The sequence below is a fragment of the Lethenteron reissneri genome, chromosome 33, assembly GCF_015708825.2.
Source record: "Lethenteron reissneri isolate LAM-NWPU_2019-01 chromosome 33, ASM1570882v1, whole genome shotgun sequence".
Classification (NCBI taxonomy): domain Eukaryota; kingdom Metazoa; phylum Chordata; class Hyperoartia; order Petromyzontiformes; family Petromyzontidae; genus Lethenteron; species Lethenteron reissneri.
The window spans coordinates 2,519,416-2,533,387 of record NC_083811.1 but is presented as its reverse complement, the minus strand read 5'-3'; the positions used below and the strand labels follow the sequence as shown (position 1 = coordinate 2,533,387).

General features: G+C 47.6%; 1 protein-coding gene and 1 non-coding gene across 2 annotated transcripts in view; both read right to left on the bottom strand.

Moving 5' to 3' along the window:
- Positions 1-2,273: 2,273 nt before the first annotated feature.
- Positions 2,274-13,972, bottom strand: part of CKAP5 (cytoskeleton associated protein 5) — a 29,180-nt gene continuing 17,481 nt past the window's right edge. Inside the window, 12 exon segments of the mRNA XM_061564233.1 lie at positions 2,274-3,673; positions 4,113-4,303; positions 4,944-5,115; positions 6,355-6,438; positions 6,798-6,932; positions 7,629-7,817; positions 8,827-9,093; positions 10,344-10,523; positions 10,676-10,799; positions 11,301-11,492; positions 12,542-12,708; positions 13,493-13,686. Coding sequence (XP_061420217.1) covers positions 3,419-3,673; positions 4,113-4,303; positions 4,944-5,115; positions 6,355-6,438; positions 6,798-6,932; positions 7,629-7,817; positions 8,827-9,093; positions 10,344-10,523; positions 10,676-10,799; positions 11,301-11,492; positions 12,542-12,708; positions 13,493-13,686 — 2,150 coding nt within the window. The 3' untranslated portion in view covers positions 2,274-3,418.
- Positions 9,509-9,632, bottom strand: LOC133350469 (small nucleolar RNA SNORD67). The gene has a single exon (XR_009756077.1). It is a non-coding gene; the product is annotated as a small nucleolar RNA SNORD67 (small nucleolar RNA).

Here is a 13,972-nt window from a genome sequence, read left to right as displayed (position 1 = left end):
TTCAGGAGCGGCTTTGCGTAATTTCTCACTCGATATTTTTTTATAATGGAACTCTGCGATACTGACTTTTGGAGTGGGGATTATCGGCGTAAGGCACTACCACTAGAGTAAACAAGGCACAGCTATCCGCAATGATCCTATATTACTGTGCCCTATGAACAGGTTCATAGAAACACGCGGACACAAACGGTGAGATTGCGATGTGCCGAAATAATTCCCGGACTTTGACGGCTGAAATTAAGCACCGCGTAATGATGTTGGTTATTTGTGGTTGGTATTCAGAAGCAGGCGCCAAGAAGGCACTGCGATTATGCGTATTGTGAAAAACGCGTGTCGCAATGACCCCCCCTCCCCTCTATCACTGCCCTTCCACATTCTTACACTCCACAATACACACACAGATCCTTGTAAAAGCAACTATTGCGCGGGGTTTAAAGTAATGCGGGGTTTGTTTGAAGAGCGAGAAGGGGGGGGGGGGGCAACTGTTGAAACGAACTATCGCGCAGGAATCGCTTGGAGGTTAACGTCGCAATAAACAAATGCAAACATTCGCACAATACACAGTGTTGAGATTGCGGGGATTTGTAACGCGACGTGGAGTGGGAGTGGAGGGGGGAAGAGGGGCTTTGCACGGTACAATTAATATGTAATTGCTAAGCAACGATGAATGAAGGAGAGCAAGCTGGCTCGCTGCCAAAGGGCTTTGCGTCTACTTTCACAAATTAACACTGAGCAAATGTTTTTTTGTTGAAACATCTGCCGTCACATCGACGACACGAGGTTTGTTCAAAGAAGAGCCGCTCCCGAAAGGCGGACTTCGGGGGTGCACCGGCAAACACGGCCTGAAAAGAAAATAAAGTTTGTAACTTAGTGACCCCCTTCCTACTGGGCCAAGCTGTGAAAAAAAGCTTCATTGCGCATCGGATTTCTCCAGGATAAAGTTGAAAATTCTGCCCGGCGAGGTTGCAAAAGGTCAATTAACTCCCATCACATGAACTCGTTCCACGCGTTCGCCCACATTGACGCGCTCAGCATTTAACGTTGTATGCGTCACGTGAAGCACGTGCACACACTGGTATCTGAATCGGCTCTATGAAAGCGGACAGCGTAAATGGCTGATGTCACGTGGGACTTGTTTAACAATCATCAGGCGCGTTCAGCGTGGAACGACTTGTTTGGAATGGGAATACCATTGATAAACGCGAAAATGCACGATCGCGTGATGGGTGGCGAAGACTGGAGTTGGGGAAACTCAAAGGTGTTTTCGTATAACGTCCAATTGCCTCAAATCGTGAACATTGGTTTTAGCATTTTGCCCATGACTGAACGCACACCTCGGACAAGAAATATTTTATATGTTGATCAATATCAATGATAAAAAAAATCTAAAATGCACAGGCATGACTTGCTCAAGTCTTAATACCGTTTATTATTTTATAGTCAACTATTTGAGCTACTCCGCAATGACCTGTTCCGCTAATTCCATTAGTGTTTTACATGTCACGGGATGTAACCAGAGTACAGAGAAAACCAACGCACATGAGTGGATTTCACTCAAAGAATCCACACGATTGCTATGAGTTGAGGCCTAAAAATAGGCTTTCAACTTTAAATAACATTAAGTATTCAGAGAGTAATTAATCAACTTTCAAGGCATCACCACAATGAATAGAGATGTACAAGTTATCATGACCAAAAACGCTTTAGACAGAAACACCATGGCCATAAGCCGAGCCACATCCGATCTCCAAACGGAATGTCACCCCAGGCAGGAATTGTTCAAAGTCTTGCATTAATCAATGCCCATATTAAACCAAAACACCCCAACAAATAAACCCCCGTTTTGTTTGCTTCTTCCAAGAGTCACAAGTTTCCCACTGCAGCAAGCGAGGTCTCGAATCTGCAGGTATCCCATTCAGAAGCAGCGGATGTGCCGACCTCGCAACCCTTTCCCCTTTCCCGAGCGACGCGACGCGATGTAAACAACCGCAGTCCTGCCCGCCACAACAGGAAAGTCGCGCTAAGAACCCCGGGGGGGGGGGGGGGGAAGCAACCGCGCCCTGCAAGCCAACGGGACGCACAAAATCAAGGCCAACTCAATATTCAAATCAATAATGTTGGCCGACTTTCTTGCGCTCCATTTACTCTCCAGAATAAAATATCGCAGCGCGGGTCTTGGAAAGTGTTTTGAACCGGGATGAGTTTTACAACAGCGACATTTTTTCGACAGCGGCTTTTAGAGTTTCGACAAGAGCAATGAACAAACGTAGGAGTGACGTGCCACTTGTTTTATTCGTACTCTCACCCCGACCGGGGGTGTTCGAGCAATTACTTGTGCATCAGGGATAGATACATATTAAACACTGTTGCAAGCAGGCCAACTCAAGTTAAGTTACGGCTTTAACACAAGCTCTCCATACCATTAAAACGCAACGACATGCATGAACAAAGTTAACGCATGTGAGTAATTCGGGAGAGGTACCCCCCCTATACACATTCTAATGAAGCTTAATGACACACAGAGGCTCAACATTTTCCAACAGTTCCCCAAATGGGAGTTTTTTTAAACATTTTATTTACAAATAATCATACGCCGTACGCAAACAAAAAACACACATGCACCTATAAAACACAATTTAGAAATGGTTACATCTTACAAAATGGAGAGAGAAAAAAGAAAGGCCCAGAAATTCACAGCAGACGTGAAGAAGAGAAGCGGCTAGCAAAAAGTGTAATCGATCTGGATTCCCTTCATATCACATTCACAAATAAGAGCATTACAAAGACAACTAAGAACGGCTTTATTAAATAGTACATGTACTCAAGCTTGTATGCCAGCTGGTGAAACCAAACTACTTTACACACAACTCTAATCGTGTTAGATATACAAATAATGTGCCACGATTGAACGGGAGCCCCAATGGGTCTCGTATGCTGCCAATGGGAGTGACGGTTGGTGATGTGGAGGGGGGTGTGGAGGAGAGGCCTTGATCACGGTTTCAAAAACGTAGCAAACCAACCCAACGGTGCAGTTGCAGAAGAACTAAATAAAAGTCGACAAGGACATACACAGCAACCGGAAAAGAATGGATTAGTGAGAGAGATGAGGCCCAGGGTCGGACCAATTTTACTGAACCACCATTGCTGTCCTACAATAAAATCTCACTTATTTCAGAGTAACAGAGTACCTACAGAAAACTTTTAACATTTTGGCCTGTCCTTTATCCTATTCTTGTGGTTTTTGCATGACACTCTGAAATGACAAAACTAAAAAATGGAATTAAAAGAAATACATTTGTTTGGAAGGAGCCGAGAGAGTGGATTTCTACTGCTCGAGGCCCAAGGCAGGGCCGGGTGAGTAAAGAAGGGAAGTCTGCCGAGATGGTTAAGGAGGGGGGGGGGGGGTGAGCCTGTTGCGCTACTTCTTGTTCGCTTTGATCTGCTCCAGCCTCTTCTTGAGGTCCTCCAGGTTCTGGCTGGCGACGGGTCTGGGCGGCGGGAGTGCGGCGGCGTTGGGCTCCCGGTCCCATGCCTCGCGCAGGTGCGTCAACTTGGGGCCGAGGGGCTCGCACGAGGAGGACGACGACGACGCCAGCGAGGCGCTGCCCAAGAGGCCGCCGACGGACGTCAACCCCGTCCCGCCCGGCTTGCCAACCAAGCTGGAGGTCACGTCCTGAAGGAGCAGCGGGCGGGGGAGGGGGCACGTGGCAGGTTTGCGACGACGGCGGCAGCGATCGTTATAGAGCGGGGCGGTTCGTGTCGGTATGGGTACCGATAACAAAGAAATTCAAGGCTTCGATTATACTGGCAAAAAATGTTTGTAAAATTCGCAAATAACATGCAGTATATACACACACACACTCGATTAAGTCACGCTGTATATACTGTACATTAAGTAAACTAGAATACGTTGTGTAGTATATATATAGAAATGCATGAATGTTTTGCAGAATGCAATGATTATTAAATGCAATAGAACACCATTACGAAGTAAAACAAATCATTGCATGCTTACTGGCACCTTATTCAAACCACCTTATTACGATGGATAAGCGGGCGAAACACACGTGGCTATTTTGCCAAGGAACCCCGATGTGTATGCGAGGCTGCACCTTGGAGTTATCAAGGCCGCCCCGCTGCCGCAGGATCTTAAGGCGCTCCAGGTAGACGGCGGAGCCGACGGCGTCGTCACTGCCGATGCTCGTCGTGCTTGAGGAGAGCGACGCCGTCGGCAGCGACTGGGTCACTCCGTTTCCCGTGGAGCCTACGAGCCCCGACGATGACGTCAGCCCGCCGCCCGGAGCTGCGACGAGGACAACAACCACCGCCGGGGCGCCCCACGCCGCGGCTCATCGTCACCGAGCCGCTTCCGAGAGTCAAAGCGTAATGAATCGTAGCCGCAAAACAGCTCGTAAATTAACCCTTTATAGTGTTCGATTCCGCTCTGATAATTATCACGTACGTACATGTAAGGCATCGTACACGTACATCATCGGAACCGGAAAAAAAAAGTTAAGTAAAATAACTTGATCGTTTCCGAGGCTCCCACAAGGCCATGCGGGAGTGGCAGTTTGGTGCCAGCGATCGAACAGAGTGCGGTCGTGTCACTCCGGTTCTCTGCAGCGAGTGCAATATCTTCAAAAACAATGGCGCTACGCCTCTCGAAACCAAATTTACGCTGAACCGGTTGCACGTTCCGAGAGTCAGCAGTGAACGGGACTCCCACCCGGCAAATTTCAGTTGTCTCGGAACGGGAAAAGGTTAAAAGCTATTTTGGGCGAACAGTTTAATCCACTCGCTTGAGATTGAGGGGTGCATTAATGATGAACCTATTAGCCACAGATCATGACATCTTAAACACATTTCATTCACTTAAATGACATCACGAAGACAATTATTAAGGCAAGTGTATCGATCACATCCAGATGTCATTTGGTCTTTACCCAAAGAGGTCCCAGACGAGGGTGCCAGTTTGACCTTGCCGTCCCGTTCCATTTCAATGATTCTCAGTCCCCTCTCCACGTAGTTCTGGAAGAACTGGGAGGACTTGCGCAGGAAGGGCTCCAGGTCCGTCTCGGGGTACCTCTTCTTAAACTCGTACAAGTTTTCCAGGCCCTACGCACGCGCACACGCGGCCACAGTGGCCCACAGCTATAATCCAGCGTTCTGCAGTCATTGCTTGGTGGATAACACACAGTTTGCGAGACTCCAAAACCCCGCTAGGCTGCGAGATCACCAAGAGATGGCACTACAGCAAATCGGCTTTGAGAATTCGTCTGTGCCAGGTACGTGTTTTTCTCTGGGTACTCTGTTTACTCCCACACTCAAAATTCTCCTTTACTTAGTCAAGCATCACAAAGCGGGACTCTCATGATACAGACTTGAGACTCAGTGGGGGCTCTTATGGATAAATACACAACATTTCTATACACACACACACAGCACCATCTACATATGAAACAAAATAACGACTTAAGCCTGCAACACTGGGGCTATTTATGCAGATGGAATTGGTTTCTTTCCAAATGGAATTGTATTTAAAATATGCAATTAGGATCGCAGCACACGACGCTAACAGTTGCGCCACAAATTGCAACGTGACCGACTGGTGGAAATGTGGTGCGTTGCCACAAATACCTCTGTCGTAGTTACAGTACACCCTTGTTAATTGTACACATATGGGGTGACTCTGGCCTCGACAAACTATCCAATATTCTGAATTATGTACAATGGTATTTTCTCTAGTGCCTTCTGCCCCAATACAAAAAAAAATCCCAAGTTGTTCTCCAAAAATGATTTTTTCCCGGACCTTTCTTGATGTCGTAAAAGGTGCTTGATTTTATGTCAAACTCTTCACATACCATTCGCATTGACACACAATTACATCCCAAACTTTGGATTTGTCTCGCAGACTCAGGGATTCATACTTCAGTCCCTTTCTATTAGTTCTTGATGGAGGTGTAGACGACATTTCTGAGAGGGTTGGCTGGCACAGGGTGCATAAACAATGTCAAGTCCAAAGCAACGCGTCTGCACAAACACCAAGCACGCCGCCACTAGACCGAGTCATTGGTGCGCGGTATCGCTCCACGTGTACGCCGAAATTGGACCATTAGGTACGGCAATTCGGCTCATGGTGAATTACTAATACTGTATAGATGCCGAAAGCGCAGCCGTGCCAAATGATCCCCAATTACGAATTATCAACTACTGAAATAACGAGGTTCGACTGTATTGGAAAACACACAGGGTTCGATGCTAGCCAATGAAAACACGCTCACAGGTCGTCGGTACGAACCACGCAAATTGTGCGGAGAAGCCTTCCACCGGAAAAATATTGCACGAGACACCGACCTGTCTGGTGTTTTCTTTGGAACCAATCTTCTTGAAAATTTCTGCCATCAGGTCGTTGAGCTTCGCCGTGGACACTTTGTCCTCCTGTGGATGAAAAAATCGACATTATTTGTCCCAACAAAAAATGGCACAAATGTGTTGCTACTTATGCCATGGCATTGCACAGTGTGTGTCTTTGGGGGGGTGGCACAGTGAGGGGTAGAGCTGGTGCATCTGCCAGTCATCTCAATCAGCCAACCCATGGCACCTGGGTCTGTCCCGAGACCTCCTGTCAGCGAGCCATCGACACTTCACGTGGTCTCAAAGTGCACCTGGCCTGACACGTGCCATGGTGATGTCACCATCACTTCGTCGCGAATGGCGGGTTTTGGTATTGGTGTGTTGGGGATGTGGGGGTTGGGTGGGTGGTGGGGGGCAGAAGCTTGCGTCGGTTGATTTCTCACTTTTTTGCCAACTCCTTTCTCCTTTTCCATATCTGCCTTGCTAATCTCCATGTCCGTGTGCTTGGTCACTCTCTTCAGGAAGTTCTCCAGCTCAGACTCATCCTTATTCTCGATCATCCCTATGTGGTCCAGGATCTGCGAAGAGGCACATTTTTAGAGAATGGTAGAAAATTGCCTTGCGCACGCAGGCGAGTGCTGTTTGCAAGCAACGATTAACGCCACCACAGCACACGGTGTGGTGTACGGGCCGGCACTGCACCATACTGGTGATGTTAACGCTCACTTAAGGCCGAGTCAATCCAAGAGTAGGCGACCTGACATTAATTGATGGCCACGTCCTGGAAAATATCCCAGGATGTTTGTGCCACTGTATGCACAAGGGGTTGTTGAGATTTTCTTTTAGAAAACTCGAGAATCACATTTGCAAAATATATATTGTAGGTTTGCGACACGTGTAAAATTGTTTAAAACACAGCCCTGGAGTGTGTGCATCATTGTGTCTGTTCAAATGTATCACACGGGGACTGCATCAATCCTGCCACTGGTGCCTTGAGATGGCATTCCGCTAACCAATCACATTGGAACACGCCATGCTGTTGGAACGTTTGTGCATGCCCAAAATTGGTTCCACCATTCCCGAAATGAAACTAGATTCAATTGCCGATGCACCGAATTGGAATCGATAACAGATTCTGAAAACAGCCATCGACAAATCGATCGTTGATCAACAAACCCTACCTCCATTGCACACACACACTCAAGACATAAAAATTTAACTTGCGCCGCAACACAGATCAGTGCGCCGCGACGCGATGGGTCTTTGTCACGCACCTTGGGTCCCTTGAGCTTGCCCAGTGTGTGCAGCAGCGTCTTGATGGTGCGCAGAGGCATGTCGTCCTTGCGCTGCTTCCACGACTCGCGCGGGAACACCCTGAGGAAGTTGTGCGAGTCCAGCAGGATGCGGTCCAAATTCAAGGTGTGGATGATGTTGGGCAGCAGCCGTGACAGACGCCACAGGCACTGCGTTATTACAATGGGGAAGGGAAGAAGGCAATGTTCCGTGTGTAAGAGGAAGAAGCAACACAAAAGAACGAATGGCTCTTGACTCGTAAAACTAGAGGGCGGCCCTGTCGACAAAGACGTAGTGACGGGACATTCACAAGACACTTAGCCAACACCGCTCACTGGTTATCAACTCGCCTGGCCCTCACCACTTACCGGTTCAAACAATGTAGTGAAAAGCCTGTTGAGATTCATTGGCTGCTCTCATCGAAAAGGTCAAATGTTTTCCTAACATCTGCCTCATTTGTATAAACTACATATCATAAGTGCAATAGTGGCACGCCTACAAATTACGTAAAAAAAAAATCCTCATCAATTAAATTTCACAATCATGTCAAACAGGCTAGAAACCCAGCAACCAGGATAACAAGAAGAGACATTATTTTTAATTCGGCAAAAAAACTCAATATTTCAAGAGCTGCAATGCATGTGAATACCGACACGGTGGTCCTTAATAAACACATTCCTGCGGAGGGAGCTGGTAGGAACGTTGGGTTGCTCAGTCAATGGCCAGGGTCAACGGCGGCGTGGTGTATTCCGCAAATATGGCCGACTGTGAGAGCGGGCACAAGCCGGCATGAGTAGGTTAAACGTTGAGTTTTATAAAGGCACGACGGGGTGACCAGCCCCTCCCCACCCAGCCCCACCCCTCATCCAGCCCCCCACCCTGCCCCTCCCCAACCTCCCCACCCTCCCTCTCATTTTTGGATGCACGACGGACGGACACAATAATCCCCTGTGGGCTGGTGGAACCAGGTGGTTCCTACCAGTAATAACGTCACCAAGCAGTCCTTAAAGAGCCGCATGCCTCTCAGGAGCCGCAGGTTTCTGACCCTTGGCCTAGGTACAACACAACTACACGATAAAACTCGTTCTCTGTTGCATTTTCCTTCAAGGTAACATCTACCTCCACAAAAACAAACAAAAAAACTTGCAATGCAATTACATTGATGATCCAAGCGCTCACCTTCATCACAAGCTCACAGTACTTTGTGGAATTATTGGCCGGAGTCGCGAGGCAGTCCTGCAGGAGCCGAATCAGCGAGCTGAGGATGCTCGTCTGATCGGACTTATCGAGCACCTTCAGCAGCAGCATGTTGATGGAGCGAATGACCTGGGGACCATCTTCGAGGTCCTCCAGCCTCGTGTCCAGCAGCAGCGTCAGCAAGCCATGCATCAAGTCCTTGAGCACGCCCACCGACGCCTCCTTTGAGAGGCCGTCCGTCTGGAAGAGCTACAACAAGGCCCCGACAAAAATCAGGTAACCACCGTCGCCATGGTCGAGTGCAGGGTTTAACGAACACTTCACTATAAATAGATAAAAATATATAAAGCAAACCAATATTTTGGCAATGATCCTCAACGCATGGGCGAGTTTATTTTGTGCTCATGCACAACTGCCAATGCAACCCATTGTTTTATATTCTATCAAAATAGATTAACGAGTAGCCGACTGTTTACAATTTTATGTACGCACAACAGAGCAATAAACACGAGTATTGTAATACGCAAGAGCAGTACAAACTGTTCCATATAAAGTACAAACTGTTCCATATTAAGCATTATTTGTCAGTGTGCTGATTAACCAAGCGAGCAAAGTTCACGCTTATGAAAGTTGAAACACGTGGTCTCTTTGCCAGAAGTCTGTCAGCGAGTCAGATGGCCCCTGTGCACCTCTGGGCTTTCATCAAGGAGTGAATCCATTCGGCCCGTGACAGGAGCACGCCACATGCACGCTCCTGCCGCGTCATTGTGCAACTCATCACTCTCGCTCTACAGAACAGCTGTGCTCACTCAATCACGAGCGTAATTACGTGCGTTCTCCCACCGAAAGTATCAAAACACATTGTTTATAAACACTAGTTTAAAAGAAAGCAATTTGCTTCAAGTACATCACAGTAGAATTACTATGCCGATGACACTCGACTCTGGGTCGACATGGATTCCTGGGAATTTTTTAATTAAAGTACTTTGTAATTGACAAAAAGGGGCACTGTTATTTTATGTTCGGAAATTAGACAAGAGCATGGTCTATTAAAAGGGAGGCAAGGGATAAGGGTGCAAGAGAAACATTTGGCAGTGTGGAAACCAGGCAAGCTCATTGCACAACAACAATTTCGTATAGCTTACCAGTCCACAGCTGCAAGTCTTTCACAAGTGTGCAGTCTATTAACAACAAATGAATGCCCAATCATGCGCAATTGCATACCCCAAACTGAAGCCAACGACCTTCAACCCCAATACAGAGTTCAATGGGGTTACATATTTTCCAGGGGTTTACGTAACCGAAACTAGCGTACGTCACATGCACACGTGATGTATTACGTACGACGTCACGTGCACACGTGAGTGGCCTTGGAGTGGCCTGCCAAGCCGTCGCGAGGGCAGTACGGGCCTGTCGCTCACCAGTTGGACAACGGTGTTAAGTCAGCATCAAATTCCTTTGCACGAGAGCTTCACGGCACGTGCAATCGTGCATCTTACTGTGGCGAGGTTGCTGATGATGCAGCTGTAGAGTTTGATGACGTCGTCCTTGTTGGTGCACTCGTCGGCCAGGTGCCTGTCATAGGTGAGTCTCAGCTGCATGAAGGTGGCGATGAGGAACTGGTCAACATGGCCCGACATGGCCTCCACCTTGTCCTCGCTCCGCAGGACCTCGTCGATCTACGTGCGTGAATGCGCATGCAGCACCGCCGCCCCCCCACATCCGTTAAAAGGGAATGGAGCGATCCTAAAAAAATGGTACTTTAAAAACAAAACCAGCACAACCAATATCCAATTTAGAGCATTAGGTTCTAGGGGTTGCCTTGGGTTACCTGGGCAAGGGCCTGTATGCTGGCATCGATCTCATTGCTCGCCACCTGCGAGATGACAAAGTTGATGGTGGACGCTGTACTGCCCCCGCCGATGTCGTCAAACTGTGGGGAGACTGATCGGATCCTGCACACGTGAGATAGAAGCAGATACATTTTTCCGATTCAGTTCAAACCTTCACGTGCAATTTTTATTGGTGTATTTACCGAAAACTATTCATTTTTACTGTTTTATCCCTTTTACATGTAAAATGTTGAGGATTTTCCACTTACAAATAATGTATTATTTTAAAAAGCCACGTAGAAAAATAACCATTATCGGGTCACAGATAATATGTGCGCACAAGGATATAAGGAAAGAAACATGAGTCACGAGACTCAGCAGCTTTCCTTGGTAAACAAGTATAACAATAGTATCGCCACCATGAAGACGACAAAGCCGAAAGCAAGCGTGGTCTCTGTTGGGTTCGTTCACGAGTTCACCGTTTCTCCTCTCAAGCGTTAACTATGTAACAACCACAAGAGCTCGGGGAATAGAAATGCTCAGGAGTGACCTAACCCGCAAGACCACCACACTCGCAATACAATTGAAATTGCGGGAGGGGTTGTAGATCGGTGGATCACACACGCGTGCTCAGGTATGTTCATGGGCCGCAAGACGTCGTCCAGTTCGTGCTGCACGAGGACGGGCAGCTCGCAGTGTGGAGCCGAGTCGTCCTCCTCGATGTCGTCCAGGTCGAGCTGGAACTCGCGGGAGGCGGCCGGGGGCGGTGTTGGCTGGGCGGCCGGCGTGGCCGACGGGCGGCCTGCTCGCGCTTGGCTGGACGCGTGCAGGACGACAAGTGCGTGTGAAAAGGGCGTGTAAGAATCGCACCGAGTATTGCGTCGGATTAAAAAAAGATGGCTCCCTAATTTATTTTTTTGAACAGCTCTTATCTTGTACGTACGTACGTACGCACGCACGCAAGCCGTGCGTCCGGAGACGTCCGATGTAAATTAGGAAGCTTAGGCGGTGACAAAAGGGGGCACTGACGTTCCTGTCAAGTGCACGATTAGGGTGCTTGAGTGATGGCACGTTGACGTAACTGCCAACAAAGTCAGTGCAGTGATATCAGTGCTATGGCGGAAGCCCCTGAAAGAGATTTCAGTATTTTTTTTCTCATTATTATTAACCTTTAAAGCCACGTCAGAGCCCAGGACACAGCGCCTAGGTACATAGATACAAGATAAAAGAGCTCTTTTTTTCCAGCAAAATACTTCTAGCAGAGGCAAAACAAGGGGAAATTGATGAGTCCAATTCAAGCTGTTTACTCTGGCCTTCACATGGCTCTGTATCGTACATCGCCAGAGGAGACCTGAAATCTTGCGCCACGTGACGTTGGAGAAGTTTGAGGAACAATGGCAAGGAGGAAGGAGATGGTTGGGGACAAGACGAAGCAGAACAAGATACTCACATGCGGTAGGAACGGTACATTATTCTTTTTCCACAATGAAAAGCGCAAGGAAGAGAAGCAGACATTTGATACACGTCCCCTAATGTATCGTTACCCTACGTAAACAGACAGTAGCAGAGTGCAGATGCCACGTGTATCAAAGAGCCAGAATGAGATATGAACACAACGGACCAAGATTAACGGCTTGCACGGTTTAAACAACAAGCAGTGAAAGAATGCCACCAATTTTTGCAAGGCATTCGAACCTTGAGCAGCAAAATGTACACAGTGGGGCCCAATTGTGTTTCACAAGTCAATTAATTGTGCGATCACTTCCTCATTCTCAATGAGCTGTGATGCACAACATCAGACCTCGAATCATCTCATCCCCTTAAACGATACAAGATGTAGAGAAGACGGTAAACAACCCACTCACTTGAGCTTGGAGGGCACCTCTTCTTCCTGCCCGGCCCGGCCCTTCATTATCGTTGTGTTGTTGCTGTGGGTCGCTGCGACGGCCGGAGTCGGCTTCGTGCCACTTGAGGGCTTCTTGGCAGAGCGTTTGATCCTTTCCTCCAACATGCTCATGTCCTTGTCTGCCAGCTAGCAACAAAACCAAAAATAACCAATGGGTCATCACGATCATCATCATCTGCCGGATGACGATCCCGCCGCACCATCTCCTCCGTGGTCTTTAAAGCGAGCTTGTTCGCTCCATTGAACGCCATTCCACCACTAGCCTCATCCACCGATCATCATCCTTTCTAGCGATCTGTCCCTGCCCAAGCCCATCTTACTTTTCCGAACAGCCAAAAATAATGTGCAACATTTCTATTTGTTTTCCGATCCACGTTTTCAAATTTGTTTCTGAATGTAATTACAATCACATTGGGTAATGAAAAAATGTATTCTTACACTTTATTTGAAAATGTGAGTACATGGGTGGCGGTGCATTATAAAACCTCACGTCATGGAATGTACAACTCAACCTTTTGCACATAGTCAGCTATGAGGTGCCCAACATGTATGTTTAATTTGTGGCCCCATTTCACATAAACTTGTTCAGAGCAGATATTCCTCTGAGTATCAAAACTTCATCTACAACAGTACTTCCATCAGTAATTATAGAAATGTCACTCTTCATGACACAATTCCCAAATAAGTTAGTTGTTTTTATCATGGTGCCTGTAGCATCTCGTGGTGTGTATCTATATGGGTATAAAAACTAGGAAAATACACAGCACCAAATGAAAGCCAAATTATTAACACACAATTCAACGCATTTACAGGAAGAGTCAGAATTTACTTGGATTAATGAAGCAATCGATCGTCAAACTTTTAAGTGGTTAACGTGGCACGGCTGAAAAAAAATAGAAAGGCCACCTACATTTCCAATCATCTTGAGAACCTGTTCCCCAGCGAGGTTGTACGCCACCACGATGGTGTTGAGCGCCGCGTTGCGAACGGAGTTGTCGCGGTCGCCAATCTGCGTCGCGATCTCTTTCAGGGCCTTCGCCGGCGTGGGCTGGCACACGTTTATGCCGTAGCTGTCGATGAGCACTCCCAGCTCCTCCAGGCACTCTTGAGGTCGGACGGAGCAGACCGAAATTAACAAACCTTGCATGCACACATGTGCTCATCGCATAATCAAGAAACACATTTGTACATGCGCAGCCTTGGGCCAATATACTTCTGGGCGAGGGTCTCCACAAACTTGGGGCTATATGACCATACGTCACCACGCAGGTCAGTACAGGTTGGTGAAAGTGGGGAGCGTCGACGCAGAGTACAAAAACACATTTCGTTACACTGCCCTCTGCCGACCACCACACGGCAAAGCCTGGAAGCAAGCTTTTAACGCCTTTTT